This window comes from Meleagris gallopavo, chromosome Z (genome assembly GCF_905368555.1).
Source record: "Meleagris gallopavo chromosome Z, MGAL_WU_HG_1.1, whole genome shotgun sequence".
Classification (NCBI taxonomy): domain Eukaryota; kingdom Metazoa; phylum Chordata; class Aves; order Galliformes; family Phasianidae; genus Meleagris; species Meleagris gallopavo.
In genome coordinates this window covers 17220547-17236425 of record NC_139435.1, presented here as the reverse complement: position 1 = coordinate 17236425, position 15879 = coordinate 17220547, and the positions used below count along the sequence as shown (strand labels likewise).

The 15879-nt window shown below is 41.2% G+C and overlaps 1 protein-coding gene across 2 annotated transcripts in view; it reads right to left on the bottom strand.

Annotated features, from left to right (window-relative positions):
- IL31RA (interleukin 31 receptor A) overlaps positions 1-13057 on the bottom strand; it is a 36737-nt gene extending 23680 nt beyond the window's left edge. Inside the window, exons 1-5 of one of the 2 annotated variants that reach the window (XM_085213907.1) lie at positions 12924-13039; positions 8820-8917; positions 3952-4036; positions 2584-2880; positions 1596-1716 (exon numbers count right to left, since the gene is read on the bottom strand). In XM_085213907.1, the coding sequence (XP_085070033.1) occupies positions 1596-1716; positions 2584-2880; positions 3952-4006 (473 nt within the window). In that variant the 5' untranslated portion in view covers positions 4007-4036; positions 8820-8917; positions 12924-13039. Of the gene's footprint in view, positions 1-1595; positions 1717-2583; positions 2881-3951; positions 4037-8819; positions 8918-12923 lie in introns of both variants that reach the window. The other variant, XM_085213906.1, reaches the window with a different exon arrangement.
- Between the last annotated feature and the right edge of the window lie 2822 nt (positions 13058-15879).

Genomic DNA, 15879 nt, shown 5'->3' with positions numbered 1-15879 from the left:
AAAAGGTATATATGTTTGCATAACTTACAAAAAGAACATATCTCCACTGAAGTAAAAATTCCTTTCAATTGTCAAGAAAATTTCAGAAAATTACTCATAACAGCATACTAGCCAAAGCTTTGACTAAAAAGAAAAGGAGCACAACAAGCAGTATTATTCTAAAAAACAGACTAATAGGTTTGAGATAAAATCTGTACTGCCACATTCAAAACTGCATCTGAGATCTGCCTTGAAACAACACTGACTTCACTGTTTTCACAGTAATTTGTGAAAAAGTAAGCTTTTAAACAATATTTAACTGAAACTGAATGAAGCAAATACTTATGCTCTTATAATGGGGTCATAAAAACTTTAAAAAGTGTGAGACTGCTGGAACAAAAGAGGTTCCACATAAATATGAGAAAAAGCTTCTTTATGGTGAGGGCAAGAGAATACTGGAATAGGCTGCCCAGAGAGGTTGCGGGGTCTCCTACTCTGGAGACATTCAAAACCCACCTGGATGCATTCCTGTGTGACCTGATCCAGGTGTTCCTGCTCTGGGAGGGAGACTGGACTAGGTGACCTTTCAAAGTCCCTCCAATCCCTGTGATTCTATGATATTTGTATATGCAAATCCCTGTGTGTAAGCAATCCAAGAAGGACAACTCTTCTTTCAAACATTAAAACATTATGACTTCAAAGACTCTCAGATTAAACTGTCAAACAGCTCATCATTATATTTGCACAGTTCTGCTTTTTTTTTCCTTCTCCCCAGCAGTTTCCTTGAAATTACAAATCTATCAGTAGAAAAGATAAACAGTTATCAATTGCACATATTTTTTTAATGTTCAGGGTAGCTTTATAAATAGTAATTGTCATTTTAAACATGCCTAGCCTGCAATAGATGCCGCTAAATACCAAGCATATTTTGGTAAGCAAATGAGTAAATTATGCAAGTTTGCAGCATCTACACAACAATTCAGATGAAAGGTCTGGCTTGTAATAACTATATTGCACAAAATGCTTCCAATAAGAAGAGCACCTTGAAAACTGCTATTTAATATAAAATAAATAAGCCTTAAAATATCCCTGAATGTAACACATGATTACAAACAACTATACTTGCTATCACTAGACAAAATATCAGAGACTTTAATGGTTTTAACAAGGAAACTGTTTAAAGCAGAGAAAGAACACAACTTCTTTCCTCATCCAAAATGAAGATAGCTAAAAGCATAAAGAATTTCCATTCTACTTCAGCAGTGGGATACCCTAAAAGATGATGTTTGTACTTAGGCTTACTCAACCTTTCTCTAATTAGTAATGTTACCTTGAGGAAACAAGTGAATTTAAGTTCTGACATAATCATTTGTCTACTGAGTATTAGGTTGAAAATGCTCATTACTTACACACAGAGAACTAAAACAGTATCAGGTTGTAACTTTTTTCAGCCATTACCAACCCAAAATCAATTGCGCTAAGAAATGCCTCTGAGCCACATGATGTTTCTATGCTTCCACGTTTACTTTAAACAGAAGTCAGGAAATGGGGGGGTGGACGACCACGACTAGTGGTCTCACCCCAGCACTCCAGTTCCTCGTACATTCTATACTTACATTTTTCTGTAAAGAGTATAACTTGTTGCAAGATTTGTTTCTCTTCCTGAAGCCCAGTTACAGGTAAGCTTAATATCAACATCGTAAATGCAGGAAATATTTCTTGGTGTGCCTGGTGGAACTACAATGACAAAGGAAAAAAAATTCTCATGAAAATAAGCAACTTTAATATAAAACTTAAAACGTTGGTAGGCTGGCTGATTACGCCAAACCACTACAAGACTTGCATAGAACTTAATTTAAGAATTTCTTATTGCCCTCAAAACCCTTCACAAAACCAAAATCACTCTCTTTCCCAGCTAAAGCCAGACAATTTGCTCCAGCTACTTCTCAGAAGTACTTAATTAAGCAGGCCTGAAAGAATTTTTCTACTAACTCATTAAAAAAATTTATATCAAATCAATATGCACTTCAGCCTGAACCTCTAAGTATAACCCCTTCAAAACATCTATAGCTAAATGCCAGTCCAGTTAGTAACAGAAAAACAAAGAAACAATTTAAAAGTTCACAAAAAGAGGGCATTCTCCAAAAGTTCCACTTTGTTCCTTCCCATTACCACACATCCTATCAAAACTGCTGATCTGAAAAGCCCTCATGACCTCAGAAAGATAACTTCCCGAGAAATGTATCGATACAACTCTGAAGACACCCCCCTAATTCCAGACTCCCACTCTTCCAAGCAAGACAGCACAAAGGAATGCAATCTTTATAGTTGAAGTCATTCACAAAAAAAATGCAACACCCTCTTGATATCTGTGTTAAAGCTAGTCTTCTTCAGCCAACAGAAGAAATAAGAGTTGAAGGGAAGACAAAGATCTCCAGTGAATTAAATTAGCTGGGAAGGGGAAGGAGAAGGGGAAGCAGAAGGGGAAGGAGAAAAGGAAAGGGAAAAAGAAGAGTTGTTTTAAAAATACTTCTTTAAAAGTATTCTTTTAATACTTCTTTCATTCAAAAATGTTATAATTAGTTGCCCCATATTTCTACTTACATCCAGACTTAACTTCAGTGTGAACCAGAAGTTGTTCCTTCCCCAAGTACTTAATGAAGCACTTCACATGTGCTTTGCTGTGAGTGAAATTACTGATAGTTATACTAGATACAGTCTCATTGACAATCTTATAGTTTTCCTGAGCAATTAATTCACGATTCAATTTCCAGATGATGTGGCTTGCGTTCCTGTGAGGTGTGTAGTGTTTTCCAAGAACACAGAATAGTTTCAGGGTGGATCCTCTTTCAATTTCAGGAGAAGAAGGAAAAATGTCAGCATCTCTAGTAGAATTTTCATCTAAAAACAAAATTAAAGTTATCATATAACCTAGTCTCCTAAAAACATGTGAAAAAAATGGTAACTTACTTTGTTTTCAGTGTATATGCCCAGAGATTATTTTAATGTTTTTTTAATCATAGTTCAAATAAAATGCTCAGATGGCACCTATGTGATATATATTAATATAGGTATTGTGCAAGAATGATGTTTCTATATCTTTGCTGTTGAAAATGTATAGCAACTGTTAGTGACTATATTGAAAAACAGTTTTGTAGCTGAGAATTTGCTCTATCAAATTGTGTTGTTTTGCCTTCTGTGTCTGTTTTAGTTTCCATGGAAGTAAGTAGGAGGCACTACTTTTGGAGCAATCTACAGAATACTGATGAAAAATAAAAGCCTGTGGTTTTCCATTCAGATCTGCTTCTTAACCACTTCAGAACCAGCCATACAACAGTCACTGCAATTTCAATAGTTACTGGTGCAAGCTTAAACTGACTACGGAAAGACCATACTTCTAAAAGATAAATTAATTAATTAAAAAAAAAAAAATCACACATTCTTACTGTTATTGTGACTTTTAAGATCAGGGATAATGTTATTATTCAGAAAGTCATGTAATGATTACTAACATTTGATGTAAACTAGATTTAAAACAGCAGACATTAACTGTTCCTTGGGTGCTCATGTATTACAAAGGTAGTAATTTGGACTAGCAGCAGATCACCAGAGCTAAATCTTGACAACCCAACAAGAACTGAAACGTGATACAACTTGCAGATACAATGTCCTCCATCATCCTGCGCAAGAGGTAAACAACTAACATTGTAAATTTTAAAATATTAAAAATAAAAATACAAAAACTTACAGTGATGACAGTTTGCACACCACAAAGAGAGATCAAGAATACCATAATGAAAAAGAAAGTTAATCTTTCACTCTATACCGTACACTACCTAATCACCTGCTCACTCCTATGTTTAAAATATTCTGGTTTTCAGACTAGTAACACTTAAAAATTACATTTGGCAAAGGATCCTTGCTGGAAAATTTTCTATTAGCAAAATCAGTGCTAGTAATTAAGAAACATACCTGCTATAGACCTTCTACAGAGCAAGATAAATATCCAAATCCAACAGTTGAACATTTCCTTTTCAATAAGTATGGGCAGGAAACACTGTCAGGAAATAAAAATATTAAATAAATAAAAAGCATGTAGTTCAAGTAAAGATGCCCTTGTAACTTTCACACTTTGCAAGCATTTATATGACAAGAATGATGACCCACTTGTGTTTAATTTAAGTATTGATTTGCCTGCATGATATGAGAAATCTGATGCAGTTTTCCAGTTCTCAAGTTTTCCAGAAAGATGAAAGGGGCAAGTGTATCTGAAATCCTTCTGGGTGGGATCCAATCTGTCTTATAATTGCACTGTGAATCACAGAATCATAGAATATCTCAGGTTGGAAAAGACCTTCAAATCACTGAGTCCAACCGCAATCTAACCATACTATCCTAACTCTAACAACCTTCCACAATCACGTTCCTGAGCACCACATCCAAATGGTTTTTAAACACATCCAGTGATGGTGACTCAACCACCTCCCTGGGGAGCCTATTCCAGTGCTTAACAACTCTTTCTGTAAAGAACGTTTCCTGATATCCAACCTAAGCCTCCCCTGGCACAACTTGAGGCCATTTCCCTTCATCCTGTCACCTCTCACCAATGAGAAGAGACCAGCCCCGCTCTCACTGTAAGCACCTTTCAGGTACCGGAAGAGAACAATAAGGTTCTCCCCTCAGACTCCTTTTCCCCAGACTAAATAGCCCCAGTTCCTTCAGTCTCTCCTCATAGGGCATGTTCTCCAAGCCTTTCACAAGCCTTGTTGCCCTTCTTTGGACCTGCTCCAGCACCTCCATGTCCTTTCTGTATTGAGGAGCCCAAAACTGAACACAGTACTCGAGGTGAGGCCTCACCAGTGCCATATACAGGGGCAGGATGACTTCCCCAGTCCTGCTCACCACACCATTCCTGATACAAGCCAGGATGCCATTGGCCTTCTTGGCCACCTCGGCACAATGCTGGCTCATATTCAGCTGACTGTCCATCAGTACACCAAGGTCCCCTTCCATCAGGCAGCTTTCCAGCCACTCCTCCCTAGGCCTGTAGGGTTGCCTGGGGCTGTTGTGACCAAAGTGCAGGACCCAACACTTGGCCCTACTGAAATACATACAGTTAACCTTGGCCCATCGATCCAGTCTGTCCAGGTCCCTCTGCAGTGCCCTTCTCCCCCAGGCAGATAAACACTGCCTCCCAACTTGGAGTCATCTGCAAACGTACAGAGGGTGCACTCAATCCCCTCATCAAGATCATTAATAAAGATGTTCAATAGAAGCAGCCCCAGTACCAAGCCCTGGGGGACACCAATTGTGACCGGCCGCCAACTGGATTTAACTCCATTGACCACAGCTCTTTGGGCCCGGCCATCCAGCCAGTGTTTCACCCAGCAGAGCATACACCTATCCAAGCCATGGGCAGCCAGTTTCTCCACGAGAATGCTGTGGGGGACTGTGTTGAAGGCCTTACTGAAGTCCAGGTAGACCACATGACAGCCTTACCCTCATCCACCTTGTCACAGAATGCAATCAGGTTTGTCAGACAGGATCTACCATTCATAAACCCATGCTGACTGGGCCTGATCCCCTGGTTGACCTTCAATTGATCCACGATGGCTCCCAAGATTATCCGTTCCATAACCTTCCCGGGCACCAAGGTGAGACTGACAGGTCTGTAGCTACAAGGATCACTTTTCCAGCCCTTTTGAAGATGGGCGTCACATTTGCCAGTCTCCAGTCTGGTGGGACATCCTTGGTTAGCCAAGACTGCCAAAGAATGATGGAGAGTGGCTTGGCAACCACATCCACCAACTCTCTCAGCACTCTAGGGTACAATCCATCCGGCCCCATGGACTTGTGAGCATCCAGCTTTTGGAGCAGGTCCAAAACCACCTCATCATAGATTAAGCAGGGTCTATTCTGTTCCCCATCCCTTTCTACCACCACAAAAGGGCTGTGTTCCCAGGGAGTAACAAGTCTTACTATTAAAGTCTGAGGCAAAGAAGGCATTAAGTGCCTCAGCCTTATCCTGATACTTGGTTACCAACCTGTGCGGCCTGGTGTAGGGAACCTGCTTTGGCAGAGGGGTTGGTCTCAATGATCTCGAGGTCCCTACCAACCCCTACAATTCTGTGATTCTGTGTGAAATGACAAAGACTCTCCCTAGCCCTTCTCTTATTTTTGATGTATTTATAGAAACATTTACTGTCGTCTTTCACCCTAGTGGCCAAGTTTAGTTCTAACTGGGCCTTGGCCTGGTTTTCTGTGTGAAGCCTGCACAGCTTCACCATGTACTTGTAATTCTCATAAGTTGCTTGCCCACTCTTCCAAAGACCATAACCTTTCTTTTTGTTCCTGAGTTCTAGCCAAAGGTTTCTGTTCAGTCAGATCGGTCTCCTTCCTGTCGCCTTGTCTGCCGTAACTTGGAGATGGTCAGCTCCTGCAACTTTAAAATAACTTCCTTAAAGTACTCCCAGCCTTCCTGGGCTCCCATGCCGTCCAGAACTACCTCCCAATGGACTCTTTCAACCATGGACCGAAAGACACCAAAGTCTGCCTTCCAGATGTCTAAAGATTGGTGAGAAAGAGAATTACATTTATTTGAAATTTGGCCTGACCAACTACCCTGTGGGAGCAGGCATTAAACAAGGCTAACTCTTAAAATGGCTAAATGAAAACTGCATTCCACTCAAAAATAAAGGAAAATTGTAACAGTCAGATTACTCTTAACCACTTCTGTAGAACACACACCAAAGACTATGTTATGCAGTTGTGGTCAGCAGTGATGCAGTCCACAATACTTTACTAGCTAGGTGACTAGTGGTTGCAGAGCAACTAATAAATTTCAGAAGCAACTACCGATACCAACAAAACAAAGCAAAATAATCAAGAACTCTACAAGATGATGTGCCTCATCCAAAATATAGAACAGAGGAGGAAGGATGAACCCAGTACAAATCAACATTCTGCAAAAATGAATTACAGATGCACTGGCATAAGAACTTTTTTTCCCATTTCAAAAAGTTAATCATTTTATTAGATAGTTAAATAAAATGTTTTGTAACAGCTCAGTGAATATGGCTTTAATCTTGGAGGAAATACTAATTCACAAGAACACCAAATCCTGTGTGTGGCATGTGAAGATAAGCATTTATAGCTGTTTACAGGAAAGAGCTTGGGGCATTTAACATAAATGATACAGCTCTATTTTTTTTTTTTTTGTAGCCTTTAATAAAAACCTGTGACAAAAGCTCAACATGTATTCTTAATTGTAAAAACTTTGGGAAATAAAACTAATGTTAAAAACACAGTTTTTCCTTAAAAAATAAAGCAAAAAAGAGGATAAAACTGTCACCACAGAGCAGTCATCTAGAGTGAAGCGATCTCATTGCTCTAACTAAAATGGGTAATAAGTTTTCTTCATTGTAGACTGCTCAAAATATTATCTCAACCTATACCAAGAACAAAACAAACATCTCCCCAGACAGGGCACACAAATAACTACACTACTACAGAATAAAATGTCTTCCAGCTTAGCAAACACTCCATTTATGAGAAATTTTCAATCAAGTTACACAAAATTTTTTAATAAAATTAACAGTCCATTTCAACACGGGGAAAAAAAACAACCCTACAAGATGACATGGACATTTGATTTTACCTGAGAGCAATGATTCTTCTGGAAATTAAATTACTGTATTGATCACATGCAAAAAAATTGTGAGAAATAAAGAGAAGAGAGTATGAGCAGAAGAACCAACTTGGTTAAAGCTCTGAAGGATGCAAAAACTCTTAGCACAGAGAAATAGAACAATCTATCATATAAAAAAAAAAATTAAAAAAGGCCTATAAAGGCCTATTAAGTATGCTTCACATTTCCCACTGTAAATTTCTTTTATACCCTTGGAATTTTTCAAAACGCTAACAGTTTCTGCTGAAATCTTAGCATGCCTGCTCTGTAGTTTTGAAGGCACGAGACGAGGCTGCCTTTCAGCCAAAAAAGAGTTTAGGCACTTCCAAGAATGGGGAAAATGTTTTCATGACCCTAGCAATCCCACACTCCCACACTCTTAGTGAGCAATTGAGACTTAAAAGCACAGGGGAGTCATAAACCCATTTCCAAGTTATGCTTGTGCCAAAAATATATCCCAAACTACTGCAAATTCTACTGCAGTGGAACACAGTGCTAAGAAGTCGAGGCATGGGAAATCCAGCTGCAATGCCAGGTTACAAGCTTTCAAAATAGCCTGGTTCCTTGCACTTACATAAAAGATTAAACAAAGATCAAAGATCCCATCTATACTCAGCAATCTCCTTGTCCTAAACCCACATCCAGCTTTCTCTTCTGCTCTAGTGCTCCTCTAGTGCAAATCACACAGTCAGATACTTCCACTTACTAAAATAATTTTTTTTGTTGTTGTTGTTGTTAAGTAGCAAATGTAAATGGCTGTACAACTATCTGATTTTGCTGAAATAGAGAGATGCAGAGGATCTAGGGAGATCCTACAATGTTTCTTCCCCACTGTAAGCTGTTACACTGGTTCAGTACTGATGCGCTAACAGCATCTCTTTCTGCCTTCCCCAGTTTAGCAGCTGGTTACTCAGGGTGCAAATTGCCAATTACAAGATGTCAGAAATCAGTGTAGCAACTCAGCAGGTTACAGATCTTACATCTTATGTGGTTACCACTATAATCATATGTGACTAAATAGTAGTTTGGCTGCTTACTTGTTCAAGACACGTGAAAAAAATGAAAGAATTGTCTGGTGATGAAGAAGTCACACCATAAACCCAGAAATGTTTTACTTAAAGATGACCCAAAACTAGGGGAAAAGTTGATATACCAGAAGGCTGTGCTGCCATCCAGAGGGACTTCAACAGGCTGGACAGACGGGCTGGCAGGAGCCCTGCAGTGTTCAACAAGAAGTGCAGAGTCATTCACCTGCGGAGGAACATGTTTAAGCATCAGCACTCCTTTACCATAAGGGTGGCTGGGCACAGGATGCCCAGAAAGGCTGTGGGACTCCGTTCTGGAGATCTCCAAAAGCCACCTGGATGTGCGCTTGGGCACCCTGATCTGGATGTCCCTGCTGGAGTTGGGGTTGAAGCAGAAGGACTCAGAGGACTCTTCCAAGCCTCAGTCATTTTGTCGGTTTGTGAAAGACAACTGCAAAAGCTAAAATCAGATCAGTACAGAAACAGCATTAACATAACTGTTTTCTTCAACAAGAGCTATTTAAAAATTTAATTCATCAAAATGAAATTTCCGGCACAAAGGGGGAAGCTCAATGAAGGTCACATTCAAAAAAAAAAAAAAGTAATATGCTTGAATGCTTGATAAACCTGTCACATCAACAAAGCCTCAGGGTTTCCATTTTTAATTTTGAAATTTAAGGTATTTGGAATAATTATAGTGTAAATGTATGACAAAGCCAAAGAAAAAATGACCCACAGCAACTTTTCCCCATGTTTTCTATGTAGTGCTACTTCTCCAATAATATTTCCCTTCTTTCAGGATAGGAAAGCTTTTTCCATTCAAATCTAATTCTAAGATTATTTTTAACAACACAAACACATATTTCTGCACACAATGTAGCTATTATGCCATTAATAAAAATCACAGTACATTTATAAATTGAACTGGCAGTATGTCTTTAGCCTACATAAAACATGAGCTCTTCAAGAATTTCTAACAGTTCAAATCTAGCAAGGTACTCCTTCTTACTAACTACAGATACAACGCTTACAGCAACCCTAATACAGAAAAACTGAACAGCTGTTGGTGTCTTTTATTCAGACTTTAGTAGCAATTGTAGCATCTCCAGCCACCATACACAGAGACAGCCTCCGTTCTATACCTGATCAGTCAATGCTGACTGCCAGGAACCCAGGCCTGCGCTATCCCGGTGAATTAATGTGGAAACAGACTCGTTTGGAAGAGCTATAAACATAAGTGTCCCAAACTCCACTATTCAAATCTGTTAGTATTTACAAAACACAGGGGAGAAAGAGGACATTTCAGGCACAGAATGCCTGAAGTTCCAATTATGAACTCCAGTCTCCTTCCTAGAAAACAGGCTGCAGAAGCATCAGCTCCCAGGACCAAATCCAAGGATGAGTATCAGTGGGTATCAGAGGAGGAAGAACAGAGATCATCTACACAGGTCAGAGCAGAACAAACAAACTGGAGGAATCAGCAGAAGTGAGGGAGAGTTTATGCCCTTTCTGACATCCGTAAGCTGTACTTTGACAAGACCATTCAAGGGAAAAGCAGCAGACGCCACAGCAAATGATCCTGAGCACACTGGTTTCATAGCCTGTAGTCTCTCATCAAGCCAAAAGTAGCTAGCTGAGCCTCAGTCTGGGAAGAATAAAAATTAATATTTTACTATTTCAGTTAAACAGAAATTCAAGCCAAAGAAGCTAAGCACATTTTCTCTTGAAAAATAAACCTATTTAAATTTGAAATGATGCCGATTTGCTACCATTATCTATTAAAATCACTGGAATAGATTCTTAGTGTTATTCAAACAATACAGATTTATTGAGGAAACAGGAAGTTTATGGAAAAATCCAAAGGAGCAATGCGGAGCAGAGCTCCTTGAAGCCACAGCAACTTGTTCTTTAGATATCATAGCAAAAAATAAAAATAAAAAATGCTGCATCCCGAAAGTTCAATGACATTTTAATTTACAAGCTGTAAACTGACTGGAATCTGAAAAAGCAGGAAAGACATTTTCTTCTGTCATTCTCTAAGTAGAATTAGTTAAGTAAAAAAATAGGAACAACATGATAAGATACTTTTGTTCAAAAATCCTGAATGACGTGGTGGCCATGCAAGGTCAGTTCAGTTAATAACCGCCGATAATATTACTTTGTTTAGCATACATTAGAGTTACAAATGAAAAACTTGTTTTGAGAAACCCTTTTCTTAGGTCTAGAACATCATTTAGCAGCATATTAACACATTTTGATATAAAATGCTGTATATGATATTAAGGTCACTTTTTTTTTTTTTTTTTTTTCATTTTAACTACACAATCAGATAGAATTTGAGAAATATCTCTGAAAGAAAGGCCAGGACAACAATACTACCTTAACTGACTGTTGGCAATTACCAGAGAGAACTACTGATATTGTCACTACAGGTCATTCTTGTTTTTATCGATGAAAAAAAAGAAGAAACTTTTGAGTAAGGTTTTAAATAGACCTTGTGTACAGGCCTGATCCCGGGAGTTTTCTTCTTAGTTTAGTGTTTGAGGAACCACAAATGTTAGCGTATACACTGAGAGATTATTTTGTCACACATCTCCAGTCCATAGGCCATTACTAGGTAAGGTAGTCACCTTTGTACCATTTCCTTGGACACAGTCACACAAAGGAAGGTAGACAGCAGGATAGAACAAGATATCTCTGCCAGTATAAGCAACTAGATGAGAAATGTGGATGGCTCCTGCAGAAGGATCCACGCACTACCCTTTAGATAAAGGTAGAACTCTCATCAAGAGAGAGGTTTTTTCACAAGCCAGATCCAAATCCTTTTCTTACCTCCCAAATCTGGGAACTGTTTTAACTTGAAATTCATGAGAAATACACATTAGTCCATACGTTAGAGGGAAGATTTCCTGTACTACTTCAAAGCATTTGTCCACTGTGCACAACCTTGCAGTTGCTACCCACCACAGGGTAGCAACTGTGTTACAGGAACAGGGAGGACCATGCAGGTAAACCTGTGCTCCCACAGATAGAAGAGGAAAAGAGAACAAGATGAGAATAAAACGTACCATTAAGAAAAGATGACCATGACTGTGCAGTTTACCAACCCTCATACCACAGCTATTCTAAAAAAGAGATTCAATCATTATTCCAGAAAATGTTATAAACTCATCTTACAGACACAGCTGATAATGAGTTTTGCATTTGTACAACTCACTGCAATACTCTATCCTGTCTTTCATAATTAATTTGGAATATAGATAATACGCGCCATTTCATCCTGTATCTTTTGTAGAGTGGTTAAGAAGCTTACCCTGCATTTCCACTTCCAAACATCCCTCTGCTTTTCCATATCCGGATACCTAAATGTACTCATATCAATTTCACATGACGGTAAAAATTACAGTCCAAGTATTTCACAGCCTTCCTACCCAGTGGACAAACTCTTCAAACAGTTGGAGCTGGACACGGAGGAAGAAGGCATTCATGCAGACTGTCGCACGAACGTAGCACATGTATGACCGAAACAGGGAAACCTCTGCACAGCTCATCTTCACCAGATCCTTCATCTTCCTCTGTGGGACACCAGATCTCCTCACTCACCACATTAAGGAACACAAGAGCCCCACCAGGCTCTTAGCACCCTTCCTACTACTGAATGTCTGAGCACACCATCCCTGTCCCCAGCAGAGGAGGCAGCTCTCTGTTCTGCTGAGTATACTCTTTGTCTTTGATTCCAAATGTTATTTATCACAGAACCAGTCTGGATGACACAACCAAATGCTGACCACCTTGCTAACACAGCACATCCATATAACCCATTTTTCTTCTGTTTATTACCAATGCAGTAAACTCACCCTAACCATATTTTCGTATTTCACTCAAAGTGCTGGCTGACAGAATTACAGAACGAAACCAACTACTACAAACAACACGATTTGGAGGTCTGCCAGTACAACAGTTTTTTACTCGAAGATGCTACACATCCCAAGAATGCAAAAAATCATTCATCGGATTCACACTGCTACAACAATGCACCAAGTTAACACTAACTAACATTCAGACTTAACCCCAGCCGACTGCTCCGTGGTCCTGCCTAGAGAACCAAGTAACGAAGTCTCTCAGAAGCAGAGCTCAGAAGTTGTGCTCAGGCTTTTTTATGCGTTTATTTTCAACAGCTGGCACACAGACGCCACAGACGCGCAGTGTCCCGGTCTACGTGCAGGCAATACCTGTGACAGATCCGTAACAGGAAACGACGACGGCTCTCGGGGCACAAAGCGTGCGCGCACACAGCGTGCGCGGGGCCGTGTATCCACCAGCCCGAAACACCCCGGGTAAAGCCACTGCCGAGCGTAACGCGTTCTTCCCCAGAGCAAGCAAGCCGGCAGCTCAGCCACAACTCTCAGCTCTCACGTCCAGGGGCGTCAGAGAAACAACCGCCATCGCCGCAGCGCCGGGACGGCTCCTCCCGCCGAAAGCGCCGGGACCTACCGCGGCGGAGCCGGCTCTGCTACAGGCGGCGAAGGGATCTCACACAATAGGAAGTCAGCGGGTGCGGCACGGCTACGCTTTTTCCTGTAACTCTGAGAGAAGGCGGCCCGCCGCGGCGAGCTGCTCCCCTCGCCGCAGCGACAGAAGAGCGAGGTCCCGCCTGGCGGAGCCCACCGGGCCCGGCGCCGCCTCCCGCCCGCCCTCACCACCTGCCGGGCCAGGCTGGGGCAGGTACCGACCTAACAGTGTCCCACCGGGCCGTGGTTTCCACAGCTGTCGTTGGTGGGCGTGCTGGCACCCATCTGACGCTGCTTCCAAAGCGCTTAAGTACATCAGCGCTGTAATGCATGTTGATACACATCGTCTTTAAGTTGCATCAACATGTACAGTGAAACAAGAGGGCTGGGTTATGGCCGTCGCTGATGAACGCTCAGGGACGCGTCTCATGCATTATTTAGGTCATCGGTGCCGTTTGGAATAAATACGATCCCTTTTAAAGCTTGCAGATGCGTGCCAACTAATGACGGCCATCAGCCACATAAAACGGAATAAAAGGAACAAGAGTTGGAAAGAAGATTGCAATTATGCGAGATGCTGTGCAAATGGAATGACATAGTCCCCAGAAATACGACTCCTGATAAGCATCCACAATCCTTTCTAAGAAGACAGTCCCTGAGAACAGATAATGCACTTTTGTAATCAGTGCCGATGCCATCCAGCAGTCTTGTCCCTGGCCAGAAGAGATCCCTGCTAGTTTGATGTGTTAATGCCAGATTAGTATCCCTGGGAAGTCAGAGCAGAGAAGCTGTGCCCATGCAGATGCAGGAGGCTGTTTCGAACCCAGTGAGGTCAGAACTAGAACCCGTAACAGATTCACTTGGCCCTCGCTCAGGCCCACCACCACTGCCTGTCACAAACTGAGTTGGATTCAGAGATGGATGCTATCTGGGAGATGTGCTGCCTCTCTGTCCATGGCTGCTCACTGTCATCACTGTTTCCCCTGCATGCCTCCACTACATCTCCCCCATCTTCGGGACCTGTCCCCAGTCAGGATGCTCACCCTCCCTGCTTTTCCCAATCCAATAGTTTATGTGCAGAAGTGGGATCAGCCTGCTAAGGAGGGATCATACCTATTTATTTATTGGAGGAGTAAATAAATGCTCTGTTTTGTTTAGTTCGGGTGTTTAAAGAAGTCACAACCAGCCCACACATCTGTAGCAAGCAAGCTGTAGACCTGTTCATATCAGTTTCCAACACTCTGCATATCTGCACAATTTGGAGCATGTCAAAGACGGGCAACAAAGCTCATGGAGGGTCTGGAGCACACATCATACAAGGAGTGGCTGAAGGAACCGGAATTGTTCAGTCTGGAGAAGAGGAGGCTCAGGGAAGACCATACCGCTCTCTACAACTACCTGAAAGGAGGTTGTGGTGAGGTGGGGGCAGCCTCTTTTTGCAGGTAACAAAAATATGAAGAGAGGTAATGATCTTATATTGCTTCAGGGGAGATTCAGGTTGGATATTAGAAAATATATCTCAGTGATGAGGTATTGAAACAGGCTGCCCTGACTGGCCTTGGAGGTTTTTCCTAGAGGTTTTCAAGTGAAGGGTAGCTGTCACATGGAGTGACATGGTCTTTAGTGGTTATACACATGGACTGATGATTGGACTAGATAGATGATCTTATTAGTCTCTCTAAACTTAATGATTCTGTGATTCTATGAATCTGCTACCTGTCAGCAATTTAACCTGCAATTGCCATTTTTTTTCCTCTGCAAATACACAATGCCACCACTTTCTCCCAATCCTATTTGGAAAATGAGCAGGCTGGTTGACTGAGTAAAAAGCTCCAAGCAAAAACCCAACACTTCACTTCAGGCCATGCTGTTGGTATACTGGTGTGCCATCAGTCTCCTACCCACTTCATTTACTCGTTCCTGCTGCTGTTTGTCGTCTAGCTCCTGTTTGCTTGTCTTTTTCCCACAGACCAGCCATTTACACTCTGCACCGCAGCATCCACTCCAACTTTCAGAGCAGCCCTGAGCATTCACTTCTTCAGCTAACTCCCCATAGCCACCACCTCAGAGGGTAGCCTACTGATTCCCCTATTAGTTTTGAAACAATGTTGCCATCTGTTTCTCATCTGGTAAAACTGCACTGCACTGATGTTTCCCTTGCTATTAACAGGAATTTTAATAAGTTGATACCACAATATTTTGAAATTTTCCCTCTATTTTGCTACTAGATATAAAACAGAACTATGAGGAAGCAAAAAGATTCAGACTAAAACCTAAACTCTCCTTGATTCTGCAAGACCTTTGACGTGTTCCCACAGTACATCCTTATGTCTAAATTGGAGCGATATGTTTCGAAGAGAGGACTATTTGATGCATAAGGAACTGGTTGGATGGCCACAGCCAAAGGGTTGTGGTAAATGACTGTTGAGATGGAAGCTGATCACGAATGCTGTCCTCTGGGTGTCCATCGTAGGACTGGTACTCTTGAGCATCTTTATCAATTACATAAATGATGGGATGGAGCATACCTACAGCAAGTTTCCACACAACACCAACCTAAGTGGTGAGTTGATAAGGCAGAGGAAAGGATGCCATCCAAAGGGACCTTGACAAAAGGTGGGACCATATCAACCTAATGAGGTTTAACAAGGTCCAGTGGAAGGTGTTGCGTTTGGGT